At 55.2% G+C, this 17,432-nt stretch overlaps 1 protein-coding gene across 4 annotated transcripts in view; it reads right to left on the bottom strand.

Annotated features, from left to right (window-relative positions):
* LOC140402480 (synaptosomal-associated protein 25-like) overlaps positions 1 to 17,432 on the bottom strand; it is a 404,508-nt gene that overhangs the window by 88,689 nt on the left and 298,387 nt on the right. For all 4 annotated transcript variants that reach the window (XM_072490303.1, XM_072490304.1, XM_072490301.1 and 1 more), the window contains exon 2: positions 11,682 to 11,836. In XM_072490303.1, the coding sequence (XP_072346404.1) occupies positions 11,682 to 11,753 (72 nt within the window). In that variant the 5' untranslated portion in view covers positions 11,754 to 11,836. The remainder of the gene's footprint in view (positions 1 to 11,681; positions 11,837 to 17,432) is intronic.

The following is a 17,432-nucleotide window of genomic DNA, read 5'->3' as shown; positions in this document are numbered from 1 at the left end:
CACTCCCTCTCTCTCTTCCCCACACTCCCTCTTTCTCTCCCCCACTCTCTCTCTCCCCCCCCACACCCTCTCTCTCTCCCCCACACCCTCTCTCTCTCCCCCACACTCCCTCTCTCTCTCCCCCACACTCCCTCTCTCCCCCTCTCTCTCTCCCCCACACTCCCTCCCTCTCTCCCCCACACTCCCTCTCTCTCTTCCCCAAACTCCCTCTTTCTCTCCCCCACACTCCCTCTCTCTCTTCCCCACACTCCCTCTTTCTCTCCCCCACACTCCCTCTCTCTCTCCCCCACACTCCCTCTCTCTCTCCCCCACACTCCCTCTCTCTCTCCCCCACACTCCCTCTTTCTCTCCCCCACACTCCCTCTCTCCCCCACACTCCCTCTCTCTCTTCCCCACACTCCCTCTCTCTCTCCCCCACTCTCTCTCCCCCACATTCCCTCTCTCTCTCCCCCACACTCCCTCTCTCTCTCCCCCACACTCCCTCTTTCTCTCCCCCACACTCCCTCTCTCCCCCACACTCCCTCTCTCTCTTCCCCACACTCCCTCTCTCTCTCCCCCACTCTCTCTCCCCCACATTCCCTCTCTCTCTCCCCCACACTCCCTCTCTCTCCCCCACACTCCCTCTCTCTCTCCTCCACACTCCCTCTCTCCCCCTCTCTCTCTCCCCCACACTCCCTCTCTCTCTCCCCCACACTCCCTCTCTCTCTTCCCCAAACTCTCTCTCTCTCTTCCCCACACTCTCTCCCCCACACTCCCTCTCTTTCCCCCACGCTCCCTCTCTCTCTCCCCCACACTCCCTCTCTCTCCCCCACACTCCCTCTCTCTCCCCCATGCTCTCTCTCTCTCTCTCCCCACTCCCTCTCTCTCCCCCACGCTCCCTCTCTCTCTCCCCCACTCTCCCTCTCTCTCTCCCACACGCTCCCTCTCTCTCTCCCCCACGCTCCCTCTCTCTCTCCCCCACAGCCCCCCTCTCTCTTACTCTCTCTCTCACACACTCCCTCACTCTAAAAAAAACAGTTCAGACCGTATTCTTATTTCCCCATGTTATATTCCCCTTATAAAGAAGGAAAATGCACCTGGGATACAGGGGACCTTGATTAGTTGGATTCAAAGCTGGCTGAGCTGTCGGAGACGGAGGGTGATGACAGACGGCTGCTTTCGTGACCGGAAGCCAGTGACCAGTGACGTACCACAGGGATCCGTGCTGGACCCTATTATTCGTCATTTACATAAACGACATAGATGACTATGTGGGGGCAGCGACAGTAAGTTTGTGGATGACACAGAGATAGGCCGGGTGGGTAACAGTGAGGCTGAGTGTCTTGTGTTACAGGAAGATACAGACGGGACGGTCAAATGGGCAGAGAAGTGGCAGATGCAATTTAACCCTGAAAAGTGTGAGGTGTTACACTTTGGAAGGAGCAATTTGGAGCAGGGAAGACTGAGGGGCGACCTGATCGAGGCGAACAAGATTATGAGGGGCATGGACAGGGTGGATAGGGAGCAGCTGGGCCCCTGAGTTGAAGGGTCAGTTACAAGGGGGACACAAGTTCAAGGTGAGGGGCGGGAAGTTCGGGGGGGATTTGAGGAAAAACGTTTTGACCCAGAGAGTGGTGACGGTCTGGAACGCACTGCCTGGGAGGATGGTAGTGGAGGGTTGCCTCGTGTCCTTTAAAAAGTACCTGGATGACTTCTGGTTGCGGCTATGCGGAGCTAAGTCGCACATTCGGCAGCTCCCGCTTGGAACGGACGTTTGGGCTCTTTTCAGGACCCCCAATGGAATTTTTCGACATTTCCCGATGTGGGAAGAAGACTGAAGATTCCCCCGACAGTGTATGGCTTGGACCAGGAGCGGGGCGACTAAAAAAGTGGTGGTGAAGCCAGAGAAAGTGCGAGGGAAGAAGAGCAAGATGGCGGCGGGCGGGTACCAGGCAGCGTGGAGGCAGTGGGCGCAGGAGCAGCAGGAGGTTATCCAGCGCTGCTCCAGGGAGCTCAAAGCAGACCTGCTAGAGCCGATGAAGGCTTCTATCGATAAGCTGCTGGCGACCCAGACGGCCCAGGGGGTGGCGATCCGCGAGGTCCGATAAAAGATCTCCGATAACGAGGACGAGATCTTGGGCCTGGCGGTAAAGGTGGAGGCGCACGAGGCGCTCCACAAGAAATGGCAGGAGCGGTTCGAGGAGATGGAGAATCGGTCGAGGCAGAAGAATCTGCGGATCCTGGGCCTCCCGGAGGGGCTGGAGGGGTCGGACGTGGGGTCCTATGTGGTCACCATGTTAAACTCGCTGATGGGAGCGGGGTCCTTCCAGGGGCCCCTGGAGCTGGAAGGGGCCCATAGAGTGCTGGCGAGGAGGCCCAAGGCTAACGAGCCTCCGCGGGCGGTGCTGGTGAGGTTCCATCGGTTCGTCGATCGGGAGTGTGTGCTCAGGTGGGCCAAGAAGGAGAGGAGCAGCAGGTGGGAGAATGCGAAGGTTCGAATATACGGAGGTGGAGTGCGGAGGTGGCGAAGAGGAGGGCCGGGTACAATCGAGCGAAGGCGGTGCTGCACAGGAAGGGGGTGAAGTTTGGCATGTTGCAGCCGGCGCGACTGTGGGTTACCTGCAAGGACCGGCACCATTATTTTAAGTCCCCGGAGGAGGCGTGGGCCTTTGTTCAGACCGAGAAGCTGGACACAAACTGAGGGTTGGGTTGGGGGGTCGGGCGTGGGGATGGTCGGGGATTGTTGTTGTTGTGTTACCTTTTGAGGGGGGGGTGGTAAACCACTGTGTTCCTATATTAAGGGTTGTACGGTAGAACCTGCACTACAGGTTCACCTGGGCCCCTGCATGCTAGCTCCGCCCAGGAGGCGGGTTATAAATATGCGTGGCCTTCAGCTAGCAGCATTTCGTCAGCTGCGGTGGGAGGCCACACATCTGATACTAATAAAGCCTCAGTTTGAATTCAACTTCGTCTCCAGTCAAATTGATCGTGCCTCAATGTATTAGTATCAGATTCAGAAGATGGGCCTCTGGATTAAACCAGATCGACTGCAGCAGGATCCACACGCAAGCGACGCCGGAAAGGACTTCCAGCACTGGCGAGCTTGTTTTGAAGCGTATATCAACGCGGCGCCAACCCCTGTTCCAGAGGCTCAGAAGATTCAAATATTGTACTCCAGACTCAGCTCCAAAGTCTTCCCGCTGATCCAGGATGCGCCCAATTACGCTGATGCCATGACTCGACTCAAAGAGAATTATGAGCAGAAGACGAACACGCTCTTCGCCAGACACGCGCTCGCAACGCGCACTCAACTACCTGGTGAGTCAATCGAGGACTTCTGGAGGGCCCTGATCCCACTAGTTCTGGACTGTGACTGCCAGGATGTTACAGCTAAGGAGCACTCAGATCTCCTTATGAGGGACGCTTTTGTAACGGATTGGGTCCGATGTTATCAGGCAGCGGCTCCTAGAAGGAGCCACGCGCGACCTCGCAGAGGCTAAAACACTAGCGCTTTCCATGACGGTCGCCCTGCGCAATGTGCAGTCATACGCCCCCAACCGCGCGGCCCGCTCCACCTACGCTTCATGGGCCCCACAGGCAGCCGCCCCAGCGGGGGCGCAACCCACCCAATACACCTGCGCTACGCGCCAGCCGGTGATCTCCGGGGGGACCCCGATGCTAATTTTGCAGCCAGCAAAGACACCCCCGCCAACGCTGCCCGGCCCGCGCTGCCCTTTGTAAGGCCTGCGGGAAGAAGGGCCACTACGCAGCGGTGTGCCAGGCCCGCTCAGCGGCAGCGGTCGCCCCCACCCCCGGTCACGGACGGACAATGTGCGCCGCTATCCTCCCCTCCTCCCCAGGCCATATGCGAGCAATGGGCGCCGCCATCTTCCCCCCACACAACACGGCGTTTCATGGGCGTCGCCATTTTGTGATCCCCAGGAACTCCGGGCGCCGCCATCTTGTCCACCCCGCAGCACATGGAGACCAACAGCGTTTCAGGACCCCAACTCAACGGCCGCCTCACTACCCGACGATCAACCACGACTCGCATCCATGGCACACGACCAGTCCCGACCACATAACCTGACCAACGCATCCACCAGCGTGAAAGTCAACGGCCACGTGACCTCCTGCCTACTGGACTCCGGGAGCACCGAGAGCTTTGTACATCCAAATACGGTAAGGCGCTTCTCCCTTAAAGTACACCCTACCAATCAAAGTATCTCCCTGGCCTCCGGATCCCATCGCGTAGCGATCCGGGGTACTGCACGGTCACGCTCACAGTCCAAGGCGTAGAGTTCCACGGTTTCCGCCTCTACGTCCTCCCGAACCTCTGCGCTGCACTTATCCTCGGCCTGGATTTCCAGTGCAACCTCCAGAGCCTAACCCTTAAACTCGGCGGACCCTTACCACCCCTCACTGTGTGCGGCCTCGCGACCCTAAAGGTCGATCCTCCTTCCCTCTTTGCCAATCTAACCCCAGATTGCAAACCCACCGCCACCAGGAGCAGACGGTACAGCACCCAGGACAGGACCTTCATCAGGTCCGAGGTCCAGCGGTTGCTTCAGGAGGGAGTCATCGAGGCAGCAACAGCCCCTGGAGAGCTCAAGTGGTAGTGGTCAAGTCTGGGGAGAAAAACCGAATGGTCGTGGACTACAGTCAGACCATCAACAGGTACACGCAGCTCGACGCGTACCCCCTCCCACGCATATCTGACATGGTTAACCAGATTGCACAGTACCGGGTCTTCTCAACGGTGGACCTGAAATCCGCCGACCACCAGCACCCCATTTGTAAATCGGACCGGCCATACACCTCCTTCGAGGCAGACGGCCGGCTATATCACTTCCTTAGGGTTCCCTTCAGCGTCACCAATGGGGTTTCGGTCTTCCAAAGGGAGATGGACCGAATGGTCGACCGGTACGGTTTGCGGGCCATGTTTCCGTACCTAGACAATGTCACCATCTGCGGCCATGATCAGCAGGACCACGACGCCAACCTCGCTAAATTTCTCCACACCGCCACTCTCCTCAACCTCACGTATAACAAGGAGAAGTGTACACAAACCGCTTAGCCATCCTCGGCTACGTGGTCCAGAACGGAGTTCTCAGTTACTACGCCCAGTGGGTCCCCAACTATGCGGACAAGGCCCGTCCCCTGATCCAATCCACAGTTTTTCCCCTGTCGATAGAGGCCCACCAGGCCTTCAGCCGCATCAAAACGGACATTGCAAAGGCCACGATGCACGAGTCCCTCCCCTTCCAGGTCGAGAGAGACGTGTCTGACGTAGCTCTGGTGGCCACCCTCAACCATGCGGGCAGACCCGTGGCCTTCTTATCACGTACCCTCCATGCTTCCGAAATCCGCCATTCCTCAGTCAAAAAGGAGGCCCAGGCCATAGTAGAAGCTGTGCGACATTGGAGGCATTAGCTGGCCGGCAGGAGAGTCACTCTCCTCACTGACCAACGGTCGGTTGCTTTCATGTTCGATAATGCACAGCGGGGCAAGATAAAAAACTATAAGATCTTACGATGGAGGATCGAACTCTCTACCAACAACTACGAGATCTTGTATCGTCCCGGGAAGCTAAACGAGCCTCCTGACGCCCTGTCCCGCGGCACATGTGCCACCGCACAAGTGGACCGCCTCTGAGCCCTCCACGAGGACCTCTGCCACCCGGGGGTCACTCACTTTTTCCACTTTATCAAGACCCGCAACCTGCCCTACTCCATCGAGGAGGTCAGGACAGCCACCAGGGACTGCCAAATCTGCGCAGAGTGCAAACCGCACTTCTACCGGCCAGAGAGGGCGCACCTGATAAAGGCTTCCCGTCCCTTTGAACGCCTCAGCATGGACTTCAAAGGCCCCTCCCCTCCACCGACCGCAACACGTACTTCCTGAACGTGGTTGACGAGTAGTCCCAGTTCCCATTCGCCATCCCCTTTCCCGAAATGACCGCAACCACCGTCATCAGGTCCCTCCATTGCATCTTTGCACTGTTCGGGTTCCCCGCGTACATACACAGTGATAGGGGGTCCTCCTTTATGAGCGACGAACTGCGTCAATTCCTGCTCAGCAAGGGCATCGCCTCGAGCAGGACGACCAGTTACAACCCCCGGGGAAACGGACAGGTAGAGAGGGAGAACGGAACGGTCTGGAAGACCGTCCTACTGGCCCTACGGTCCAGGAACCTCCCAGTCTCCCGCTGGCAGGAAGTCCTCCCGGAGGCCTTCCACTCCATCCGGTCACTGCTCTGTACGACCACCAATCAGACACCTCACAAACGTTTCCTTGTCTTCCCCAGGAAGTCCTCCTCTGGGACCTCGCTCCCGACCTGGCTGGCAGCTCCCGGAACCATCCTGCTCCGAAAACACGTGCAGGCGCACAAGTCGGACCCGTTGGTCGAGAGGGTCCACCTTCTCCACGCTAACCCCCAGTACGCCTACGTGGCGTAGCCCGACGGCCGACAAGATACGGTCTCCCTACGAGACCTGGCGCCCGCCGGAGCCCCACGCACACCCCAGCCACCAGTCCCACCCTCCCTCCCACCAGTGCACCTTACAGGGGGATCGGTCCTTCCGCCGGCCCCGCCTAGGCCCCCCCACCCACCGACGCTCCCCGCAGACGCTCCCTTCCCAGGTCAACCGTTTTCCCCACCAGCGCCGTCTAGGGGTGTCGAAGCAGCCACGGTGATCGAGGCCACGCTCCCGGAGTCACAGACGCCCGAACCTCCACCGGAGTCACCACCGAAGCTCCGACGATCACAGAGGACGACCAGGGCCCCCGATCGACTGATTGCTTCATTTTAAATTGTAAATTTAAATCATAAATTGTAAATAGTTAATAAAATTGTAAATAGTTACACAACACTGTACGGTGGTATGACGGTACCTCCATAACTAATTCTACCACGTTGCCATGTTTGTAGTGTCAGGCCACCACCCCGGCCGTACTCGTTTTTAACAAGGGGTGAATGTGGGAGTCTGTGTAGAGGTATTACGGTACCTGGTAATGCTGGAAAACCATTGGTAGATATTGTATGCTTCCTATTGGTCAAGCTGTATGGTAGCTCCGCCCTGCTAGGCGGGGTATAAGAGCCCGTGCCGCCCCAGCAGCCTTCATTCTGTACCTGAGCTGCTGGGGGAAACATCGAGCTTATTAAAGCCTTCAGTTGGACTACAACCTCGCTTTAGTGGTCATTGATCGTGCATCAATGCCAAATATCGGGGGGGGGGTGGCGATCTTGGTGGGAAAGAGGGTGTCGTTCAAGGCGTCGAGCATCGTGGCAGACAATGGCGGGAGGTACGTAATGGTAAGTGGTAAGCTGCAAGGGGAGAGGGTGGTACTGGTCAACGTGTACGCCCCGAACTGGGACGATGCGGGTTTTATGCGGCGCATGTTGGGTCGGATCCCGGACTTGGAAGTGGGGGGCCTGATAATGGGGGGAGACTTTAACACGGTGTTGGATCCGGCACTGGATCGCTCCAGGTCTAGGACGGGTAGGAAGCCGGCGGCGGCTAGAGTGCTGAGGGGGTTTATGGACCAGATGGGAGGGGTGGACCCTTGGAGATTTGCAAGGCCGGGGGCTAGGGAATTTTCATTCTTTTCACATGTCCATAAGGCCTATTCCCGGATCAACTTTTTTGTTCTGAGCAGGGCGCTGGTAGCGAGAGTAGAGGATACAGAGTATTCGGCAATAGCCATTTCGGACCACGCCCCGCATTGGGTGGACTTGGAGATGGGGGAGGAAAGGGACCAGCGCCCGTTGTGGCGCCTGGAGGTGGGGCTGTTGGCGGACGAGGAGGTGAGCGAGCGGGTCCGAGGAAGTATAGAGAGGTACCTGGAGGCCAACGATAACGGAGAGGTCCGAGTGGGGATGGTATGGGAGGCGCTGAAGGCGGTGGTTAGGGGAGAGCTGATCTCCATTAGGGCCCACAAGGAGCGGGGGGAGAGGGAGAGGCTGGTGGGGGAGATGGTGAGGGTAAACAGGAGGTATGCGGAGGTGCCCGAGGAGGGCCCAGGGGGTGATTTATGAGTATGGGGAAAAGGCAAGTCGGACGCTGGCGCATCAGCTGCGGAAGCGGGACGCAGCTAGGGAGATCGGGGGAGTTAAGGATAGGGGAGGGAGTGTGGTGCGGAGTGGGGATGGCATCAATGGGGTCTTCAGGGACTTTTATGAGGAATTGTACCGATCCGAGCCCCCACGGGAGGAGGGAGGGATGGGCCGCTTTCTGGACCAACTGAGGTTCCCGAAGGTGGAGGAGGGACTGGTGGTGGGATTAGGGGCCCCGATTGGGCTGGAGGAGCTGGCCAAAGGAATAGGAAGCATGCAGGCGGGGAAGGTACCGGGGCCAGACAGTTTCCCGGTCGAATTTTACAAGAGATATGGGGACGTGTTGGGCCTGTTGCTGGTTAGGACCTTCAATGAGGCAAGGGAGGGGGGGGCTTTGCCCCCGACGATGTCCCGGGCACTGATCGCCTTGATCCTGAAGCGGGACAAGGATCCCTGCAGTGTGGGTCTTACAGGCCGATTTCGTTGCTAAACGTAGATGCCAAGGTGCTGGCGAAGGTCTTAGCCACGAGGATTGAGGATTGTGTGCCGCAGGTCATCCACGAAGACCAGACGGGGTTTGTGAAGGGGAGACAGTTGAATGCGAATGTGCGGAGGCTTTTGAATGTTATCATGATGCCGGCGAGGGAGGGAGAGGCGGAGATCGTGGTGGCTATGGACGCTGAGAAGGCCTTCGATAGGGTAGAGTGGGGGTACTTGTGGGAGGTGCTGAAGAGGTTCGGGTTTGGGGAGGGTTTTGTCAGGTGGGTTAGGCTGTTGTACGAGGTCCCGATGGCGAGTGTGGCCACGAACAGGATGAGGTCCGAGTACTTTCGGTTGCATCGAGGGACGAGACAGGGGTGTTCCCTGTCCCCCCTGCTCTTCGCACTGGCGATTGAACCCCTGGCTATGGCACTGAGAGTCGAGGAACTGGAGGGGGTTGGTGCGGGGTGGGGAGGAGCATAGGGTGTCACTTTATGCGGACGACCTGCTGCTGTATGTGGCGGACCCGGTGGGGGGGAATGCCGGAGGTAATGAGGATCCTCAGGGAGTTCGGGGATTTCTCAGGGTACAAGCTCAACATGGGGAAGAGCGAGCTGTTCGTGGTTCACCCAGGGGACCAGGAGAGGGGGATTGGCGAGCTCCCACTAAAAAGGGCGGAGAGGAGCTTCAGGTATTTGGGGGTCCAGGTGGCCAGGAGCTGGGGGGCCCTGCATAGGCTTAATTTCACAAGGCTGGTGGAGCAAATGGAGGAGGAGTTTAGGAGGTGGGACGCGTTGCCGCTGTCCCTGGCGGGTAGGGTGCAGTCAGTCAAGATGACGGTGCTCCCAAGGTTTTTGTTCCTGTTCCAGGGCCTCCCCATTCTTATCCCAAGGCCTTCTTTAGGCGGGTCAACAGGTGCATAACGGGGTTTGTGTGGGCGCGAGGGACTCCGAGGGTGAGAAGGGTGTTCCTGGAGCGGAGTAGGGATTGGGGGGGGGGGGGGGAGCTGGCGCTGCCCAACCTCTGCGGGTACTACTGGGCCGCCAATACGGCGATGGTGCGCAAGTGGGTGATGGAGGGGGAGGGGGCGGTGTGGAAGAGGCTGGAGACGGCGTCCTGTGTGGATACGAGTCTGGAGGCGCTGGCAACGGCGCCGCTGCCGCTCCCTCCAATGAGGTATACCACGAGCCCGGTGGTGGCGGCTATCCTCAAAATTTGGGGGCAATGGAGGCGGCACAGGGGGGAAGTAGGGGCCTCGGTGTGTACCCCGATATTCGGAAACCACCAGTTTGTCCTAGGGAGAATAGATGGAGGGTTTTCGGGGTGGCACCTGTTTGCGGATGGGAAGTTCGCGAGCCTGGGTGAGCTGGAGGAGAAGTATGGGCTCCCCCCGGGGAACACCTTCAGGTACTTACAGGTAAGGGCGTTTGCCAGGCGGCAAGTGGTGGAATTCCCGTTGCTGCCACCACGCACGGTACAAGACAGGGTGCACTCGGGGGGGTGGGTTGGAGAGGGGAGGATCTCGGCAACATACCAGGTGATGCAGGAGGAGGAGGAGGCCTCAGTGGTGGAGGTGAAAGGTAAGTGGGAGCAGGAGTTGGCGGAGGAGATCGAAGAGGAGACGTGGGCAGATGCCCTTGGGAGGGTGAGCTCTTCCTCTTCGTGCGCGAGGCTCAGCCTCATACAGTTTAAGGTGCTGCACAGGGCACACATGACCGGGACAAGGATGAGCCGGTTCTTTGGGGGTGAGGACAGGTGTGTTAGGTGCTCAGGGAGCCCAGCAAACCACACCCATATGTTCTGGGCATGCCCAGCGCTGGAAGAATTTTGGAAGGGCGTAGCGAGGACGGTGTCGAGGGTGGTAGGTTCCAGGGTCAAGCTGGGCTGGGGGCTCGCAATATTTGGGGTGGCAGAGGAGCCGGGAGTGCAGGAGGCGAAAGAGGCCGGAATTCTGGCCTTTGCGTCCCTGGTAGCCCGGCGAAGGATTCTCCTTCAGTGGAAAGATGCGAGGCCCCCAAGTGTGGAATCCTGGATCAGCGATAGGGCAGGGTTCATTAAATTGGAGAGGGTGAAATTTGCCTTAAGGGGATCGGTGCAAGGGTTCTTTAGGCGGTGGCAACCGTTCTTGGACTTCCTGGCAGAACGGTAGACATTGGTCAGTAGCAGCAGCAACCCGGGGGGGGGGGGGGGGGGGGTTCTATTTTATTTTTGTTTGTCTATACTGGGGGATCTGAGGGGGTGTATATATTTGCTATGTTTGCTATGTGTTTCGGTGGGTGTTAATATATTATTTATGTATGGGGGGAGGGGGGCACGGGGCTGTTTTGTTTGGTATTTAATTCTATTGGGTTCCTTTTACATTTTGTTGTTGATATTTTGTGAAAACTTTAATAACAATTTTTTTTTTTTTTTTTAAAAGGTACTTGGCGCGTCTCAACCTGAGGGCAGTTCAGGGGTTTCTCATGTGCAGACATGGTGGGTCGATTGGGCCTCTTCTGCATTGCCCTATTCTGGATTGAAGGGACTAACATGTTGACCGTGACAATCTGTTTCACTTTGAACAGTAGATCCACGGGGGACACGGCCTCGAGCTAACTTCCAAAGTAATCTCTGGGAGTATTGGGAGCAGATTTTAATTTCTCCGGCCTATTGGGAAATCGGTGGCTGTTTGTGCAACGTTGGTCCTACTTCCAGCCGAACCGTCCTCCCCACTGAAGTTCGCAAAGAATAAAATTGATGTGGTGTAAAATGGGTGTTCCATGCAAACCTCCCGCTCGGCAATTGAAATTCCCACCTCCGGAAGCGAGTGGCCAATCTATGGAGCACAATTGCAAGGAAAACATCTCAAGTAGTCAGTCTAGGTTCGTTCAAATGCACATTTGAACAGATCTTTTTCAGATAATTAGCTTTCTGGTGATATGGGTAACTTGGTATTGCATGTGTTGAGTGTCTGGGGAGTACTTTCTACCCAAACCTGGCCACCACTGGGGGTTTTCCTACATCACGTCTGGGTCTGTTATAGATTAATTGATGGAGATCTATCACTTTGATTGGTCAACAATTCCATTCTCGACTAAATTCACCACTTCATTCGGCAATTCCAATCCTCCCCCTGCAGTGGTAGAATGAAATTGGAAAGAAACGCCCTCTTGGAATTGCCACTCACCTCGTCCGTGATTTGGTCAGCACAGCGCTGCATCTCCTCCAGCTCCGACCTCATATCCACGTTGCCGTCCATGCTGCCCGCTCTGGTTTATCGGGACGGCGCGTCACGTCGGGTCTGGTCAAAGCACTGCCCAAGGCGCAGAGTCTTTCGAGGATCTGAAAAGCAGGAAGGGGAATGCGTCAGGACAGTTATCGTATCTACAGCACTCGTGAGATGACGGCGGCCATTCGGTCGATGTCACTCTCGCCCCTGAGCCAGAAGGTCATGGGTTCAAGTCCCTCTCTGGAGGCTGACACTGCAGGGCAGTACTGAGGGAGCACCGTACGGTCATGGGTGCTATGAGAATATGATGTTCAACTGCTGCTTCATCTGCCCTCTGACGTAAACGTCAAAGACTCAAAAAGAAAGGTTGGCGCGTTTTCACGCAGCAGAATCACAGGATAGTTACAGCACACAAAGAGGCCATTCAACCCATTCTGTCCATGCTGGTTCTCTGCAAAAGCAACTCATCCAGTTTCATTCTCCTGTCCATTCCCCATAACCCTCTGATTACCTTTTCTTCTGTTGCTTGTCCAAATACCTTTGTTTCATTTTTGAGGAGGGATGTAGCTGCGTTAGAGGCGGTTCAGAGGCCCCTGGGATACTGGGCAATGTGGCAAACTGGATAAAAAGTTGGCTTAATAACAGGAAATGGGTGGTGGTCAATGGCTGCCCTTGCAATTGGAAAGTTGTGACAAGTGGTGTTCCACAGAGCTCGTTGTTGGGGCCCTCACTGTTCGTGTTATTATTAACGATTTGGACGTGAATGTGGGAGGGGCACGATTGGGGGATTTGACACAAAGGTTGTCCGGGTGGTGGACAGTGTCGAGGATAGCTATCGGGCGGAATTTACCGGCTGTTCACGCTGGAGGAACATTCCGGTCCCACCGACGGTGCACCCCCGCCTCAGCTTTCCCGGTGACGAGGGGCGCACGGTAGCATTGTGGATAGCGCAATTGCTTCACAGCTCCAGGGTCCCCGGTTCGATTCCGGCTTGGGTCACTGTCTGTGCGGAGTCTGCACGTCCTCCCCGTGTGTGCGTGGGTTTCCTCCGGGTGCTCCGGTTTCCTCCCACAGTCCAAAGATGTGCAGGTTAGGTGGACTGGCCATGATAAATTGCCCTTAGTGTTGGGTGGGGTTACTGGGTTGTGGGGATAGGGCGGAGGTGTTGACCTTGGGTAGGGTGCTCTTTCCAAGAGCCGGTGCAGACTCGATGGGCCGAATGGCCTCCTTCTGCACTGTAAATTCTAAGATAATCTATGATAATCTATGATTCAACAGGAAATCCCGTTGACAACGGGAAACCAGGAAATCCCGCTGTCGGGTTGTTTGGTAAATCCTGCCCACAATCTCCAAAATGATGTAGATGGGCTGGTGGAATGGGCGATAAATTGGCAGATGGAGTTTAACACAGAGAAGTGTGAGGTCATGCATTTAGGGAGGTCAAACAGTACAATAAATGGGAATATACTAGGAGGGGTAGATGAAGTGAGAGATCTTGGCGTACAGGCACACAGGTCCCGAAAGGCAGCAGCTCAGATAGACAAGGCTGTTAAGAAAGCAGATGGAATGCTCTCCTTCATTGGCAGAGGTATCGAAAATAAAAGTACGGATATAATGTTGGAATTGTCTAAAACACTGGTGAGTCCACGACTGGAGTATTGTGTGCAGTTCTGGTCACCACATTCCAGGAAGGACGTTATTGCTCCGGAGAGAGTGCAGAGGAGGTTCACAAGAATGTTGCCAGGGCTGGAAAAGTGTGGCTACGAGGAGAGACTGGATACGTCGGGGTTATTTTCCTTGGGACAAAGACGGCTGAGGGGTGATTTAATTGGGGCGTAAAAAATTATGAGTGGAAGAGACAGAGAGGACAGAATAAAATTGTTTCCCGTGGTGGAGAATTCTAGAAGCAGGGGTCATAGATGCAAGATAAGTGGCAGAAGGTGCAGAGGGGACATGAGGAAGAATATTTCTACGTGGTGGGGAGGGGGGTTGTTGGAATCCTGTTCAACGTATTTCTGGACACCCACTGACTTCCTCGAGTGTAGTCATTTTGTTTCTTTACCCCAATCCAGATAAAGAATGTGGTTCAATGTTAATGATAAGTTTTCTCAATGGAAGGAACAGGATTATGGGTCAACACACACCTGATCTGAATGATAGATTCCAGATTATGTGTGGCCTTCCAGAAATGGCTCAAATGTAGGAGGGTACCCGGACTTCCGGTGACGGCGGGCGGGAGGCAGCCGCACACTGGAGGGAGGGCTCCCGCTCGGGAATAGAAATTTAAACGCCCGGTCCCGGGGGCAGCGGAGGCTGAAAAGGCTGTAAGAAGGCACAGGGGGGAGAAATGTCCAAGCTTGGGAAAAAAACGGCCGTGAAAAAGGGGTTAATGGAAGTCCGCCAGGGAGTGGAAAAGTCAGCGCAGAAACTGTAAGGAAAGCGGAGGCTGGAGCACAAGGGGAGGCCGCATCGCTCACAGCGGAAGAAATGACCAAGGTGATGGCTGTGGAACTTGAAAACCAGTTCACAAAACACATGGAAGCGATGAAGAAGGAGATGGGGGCGGTAATGAAAGTGTTGGTGGAGGAGGCGATTGCCCCAGTGAGGGCGGCGGTATCGAGCGCAGCGGCAGAGGTGCGGGTGCAAGGTGAGACACTGAAGGAAGTGGCAGAGGCATTATCGCAGCACAGTGATCAACTCACCTCGATGGGGAAGGAGTTGCGGAGGGTGATAGAGACCAACAAGGGTCTGCGAGCCAAAATGGAAGACCTGGAAAACAGATCGAGGCAACAGAATCTGAGGATCGTGGGTCTGCCCGAAGGGGTGGAAGGCCCGAGGCCAACGGAGTATTTTGCCACGATGTTGGCGGAGCTTTTGGGGGAGGGGGACGATCCCTCCCGATATGAACTGGATTGGGCTCATCGGTCATGGAGGCCGATACCAAAGGCGAGTGAGCCGCCAAGAGTAGTAACTCTGTGTTTCTGTAGGTATAGCGTGAAGGAGAAAGTTCTGTGCTGGGCAAAGCAGAAGTGGGAGATGCAGTGGGCTGGAGCTGGTATACGTATATACCAGGAGTTTACGATGGAGCTGGCGAGGAGGTGGGCTGCCTTCAGCCAGGTGAAGAAGGCACTGTACATCAGCAAGGTGCAGTGCGGCATAGTATATCCAGCTAAGTTGAGGGTGACCTACAAATCCAAGGACTTTTATTTCAGGACGGCGGAAGCAGCGGAGGAGTTTGCGAAGGCAGAAGGACTGTGGCAGAATTGAGAAATGGGACTGAGAGCTGGTCGTGTACCGATGTAGCGTCATGTAACTTTATTTTTTCACTGCGTGTTGGTGTATGTACTAAATGAGTCGACGCTGTATATATTTGGACAAGGGAAGAGATGGGACTTTCATTTGCAATGATGGTTCTTTGGGGCTTGGGTGCGTATGCTGGGGTTGTGTGCCAAAGGGGATTTCTTGGTTTTCCTGGGACCGGGCAACGGGGGAAGGAGACCCGGGCGGGGGCCTCTACGCTGGTCGGTTTAAGCCTGCCAGTGAACGGGAGTGAGGTGGGGGAGGGGCTGCGGCCATAGGGGCCTGGTAGAACAGGTTCCGGTGAGTCTAGCCAGTGAAAAGTTGGGGGAAGGAGCTGAGGTTGGGGGGAGGAGTTTACAAGAGGAAGTGGAGGAAAGGAGTCTGGGAGGGGGATGGGGGGCAGTGTCTACAATTCATGGGTGTCGTTCACGGTACTCTTTCGGGGATTGGATGGCATTGCATATTAGGGTGGGGGGGGGGGTTGGGGGGAGGGGGTGGACTATATGTGTCAACGGTGACCAGGGGCGATTCCTTTTTCTTTTTTCCTTTCTTTTCTCACCTTGGGAGGGGTTGTTTTATTTGACGCTTATATTGTCAGGTGGGCCGTTGTTTGGGGGATGGATGGGATCGCTGTTGTTGATGAGGGTGTTGATGAGGGGACTGACATTGTATTCGTTACCGTTTACTGTTTGTTGGTGGGGGGGGGGGGGGGGGGGGGGGGGGGGTAAATTCTGAAGAAAATATGAAAATGGAGAATAAAAATATTTTTCAAAAAAAAAAGATGTAGGAGGACCCGGGGGGGAGGTGGGGGGGGGGGGGGGGGTTTGGAATTCGCTGCCCGAGTTGGTGGTGGAGGCAGAGACCCTAAACTCTTTTAGAAGATACCTGGATCTGCATCTTAAGTTGCTGTAAGCTACTATGGAGTAGCCTCCTTCTGTGCTGTAACTTTTCTATGGTTCTTCTGTGAGGGGTTTGCCGGATGAAGAGAGATTGAGCAGTCTTGGCCGATACTCTTGCGTTTAGAGGAATGAGGGGTGAGCTAATTGAGGCATCGGCTGCGGGGGTTCAGCGCAGCTCCGCCTTCTCAACCCTGCCCCTCGCCTCAGGCGTGGCGAGTCTCGGGTTAAATCACCCCCTCAAAGGGGAAAGCATCATCTGGTACTGTGGCGGGTTTATTTACTTTACTCGCAAGATGATAAAAAGTATTGACAAAGTAGACGTAGAGTGGATGCTTCCTCTTGTGGGGCAGTCTGGAACGAGAGGTCATAGTTTTAGGATAAGGGGTAGCAGATTTTAAATCGATTGAGGAGAAACTACCTCTCCCAAAGGGTCGTGAATCTGAAAATGACAATCGCTTATTGTCACAAGTAGGCTTCAAATGAAGTTACTGTGAAAAGCCCCTAGTCGCCACATTCCGGCGCCTGTTCGGGGAGGCTGGTACGGGAATTGAACCGCGCTGCTGGCCTGCCTTGGTCTGCTTTCAAAGCCAGCGATTTAGCCCAGTGTGCTAAAATCTGTGGAATTCACTACCCCAGAGATGGGTCATTATCACATTGCTGCTTGTGGGAGCTTGCTGTGCGCAAATTGTCTGCCGTGTTCTCCACAGCAGTGAAGGTGCATCAATAATGATTAATAAGGGGCAATGGGGAGAAGGCAGGAGAATGGGGATGAGAAAATATCAGCCATGATTGAATGGCGGAGCAGACTCGATGGGCCGAGTGGCCTAATTCTGCTCCTGTGTCTTACGGTCTAAAAGTGCTGCACTGTCTGTAAAGTGTTTTGGACATCGAAAGTTCTTGCCTGTCACCAGTCGACTATAGAACAGTGAGTGCACTTCTAAAGTAAATGCTGATTGCGAAGCACTTTGGGACATGTGCAGAATGTGAAAGGCTATTATAGCAATCCAATTCTTTGTTCCATGAGGTGACTTAATCTGTAACTAAGAAATCTCACGCCCAATAGAGATGGAGTTCCCTCATTGAACAGCAACGCTCATTTTTAAAAACTCTTTGATGGGAATCGCTGAGAGTCGGCATTTGTTGTCCATCCCACATTGCCCTTGAACCGAGTGTCTTGCTCGGCCATTTCAGTGGTCAACCACATTCTGGGTCTGGGCTCCCCTGGGTTAACCTGGATTACCAGTCCAGTGACAACACAATGTTGACAAATGTGAGGTTATCCATTTTGGTAGGAACAACAGCAAAAGGGATTATTATTTAAATGATAAAATATTAAAACATGCTGCTGTGCAGAGAGACCTGGGTGTGCTAGTGCATGAGTCGCAAAAAGTTGGTTTACAGGTGCAACAGGTGATTAAGAAGGCAAATGGAATTTTGTCCTTCATTTCTCGAGGAATGGAGTTTAAGACTAGGGAGGTTATGCTGCAATTGTATAAGGTGTTAGTGAGGC

The sequence above is a fragment of the Scyliorhinus torazame genome, chromosome 25 (assembly GCF_047496885.1).
Source record: "Scyliorhinus torazame isolate Kashiwa2021f chromosome 25, sScyTor2.1, whole genome shotgun sequence".
Classification (NCBI taxonomy): Eukaryota; Metazoa; Chordata; class Chondrichthyes; order Carcharhiniformes; family Scyliorhinidae; genus Scyliorhinus; species Scyliorhinus torazame.
This window is presented reverse-complemented; position numbering and strand designations above follow the sequence as displayed.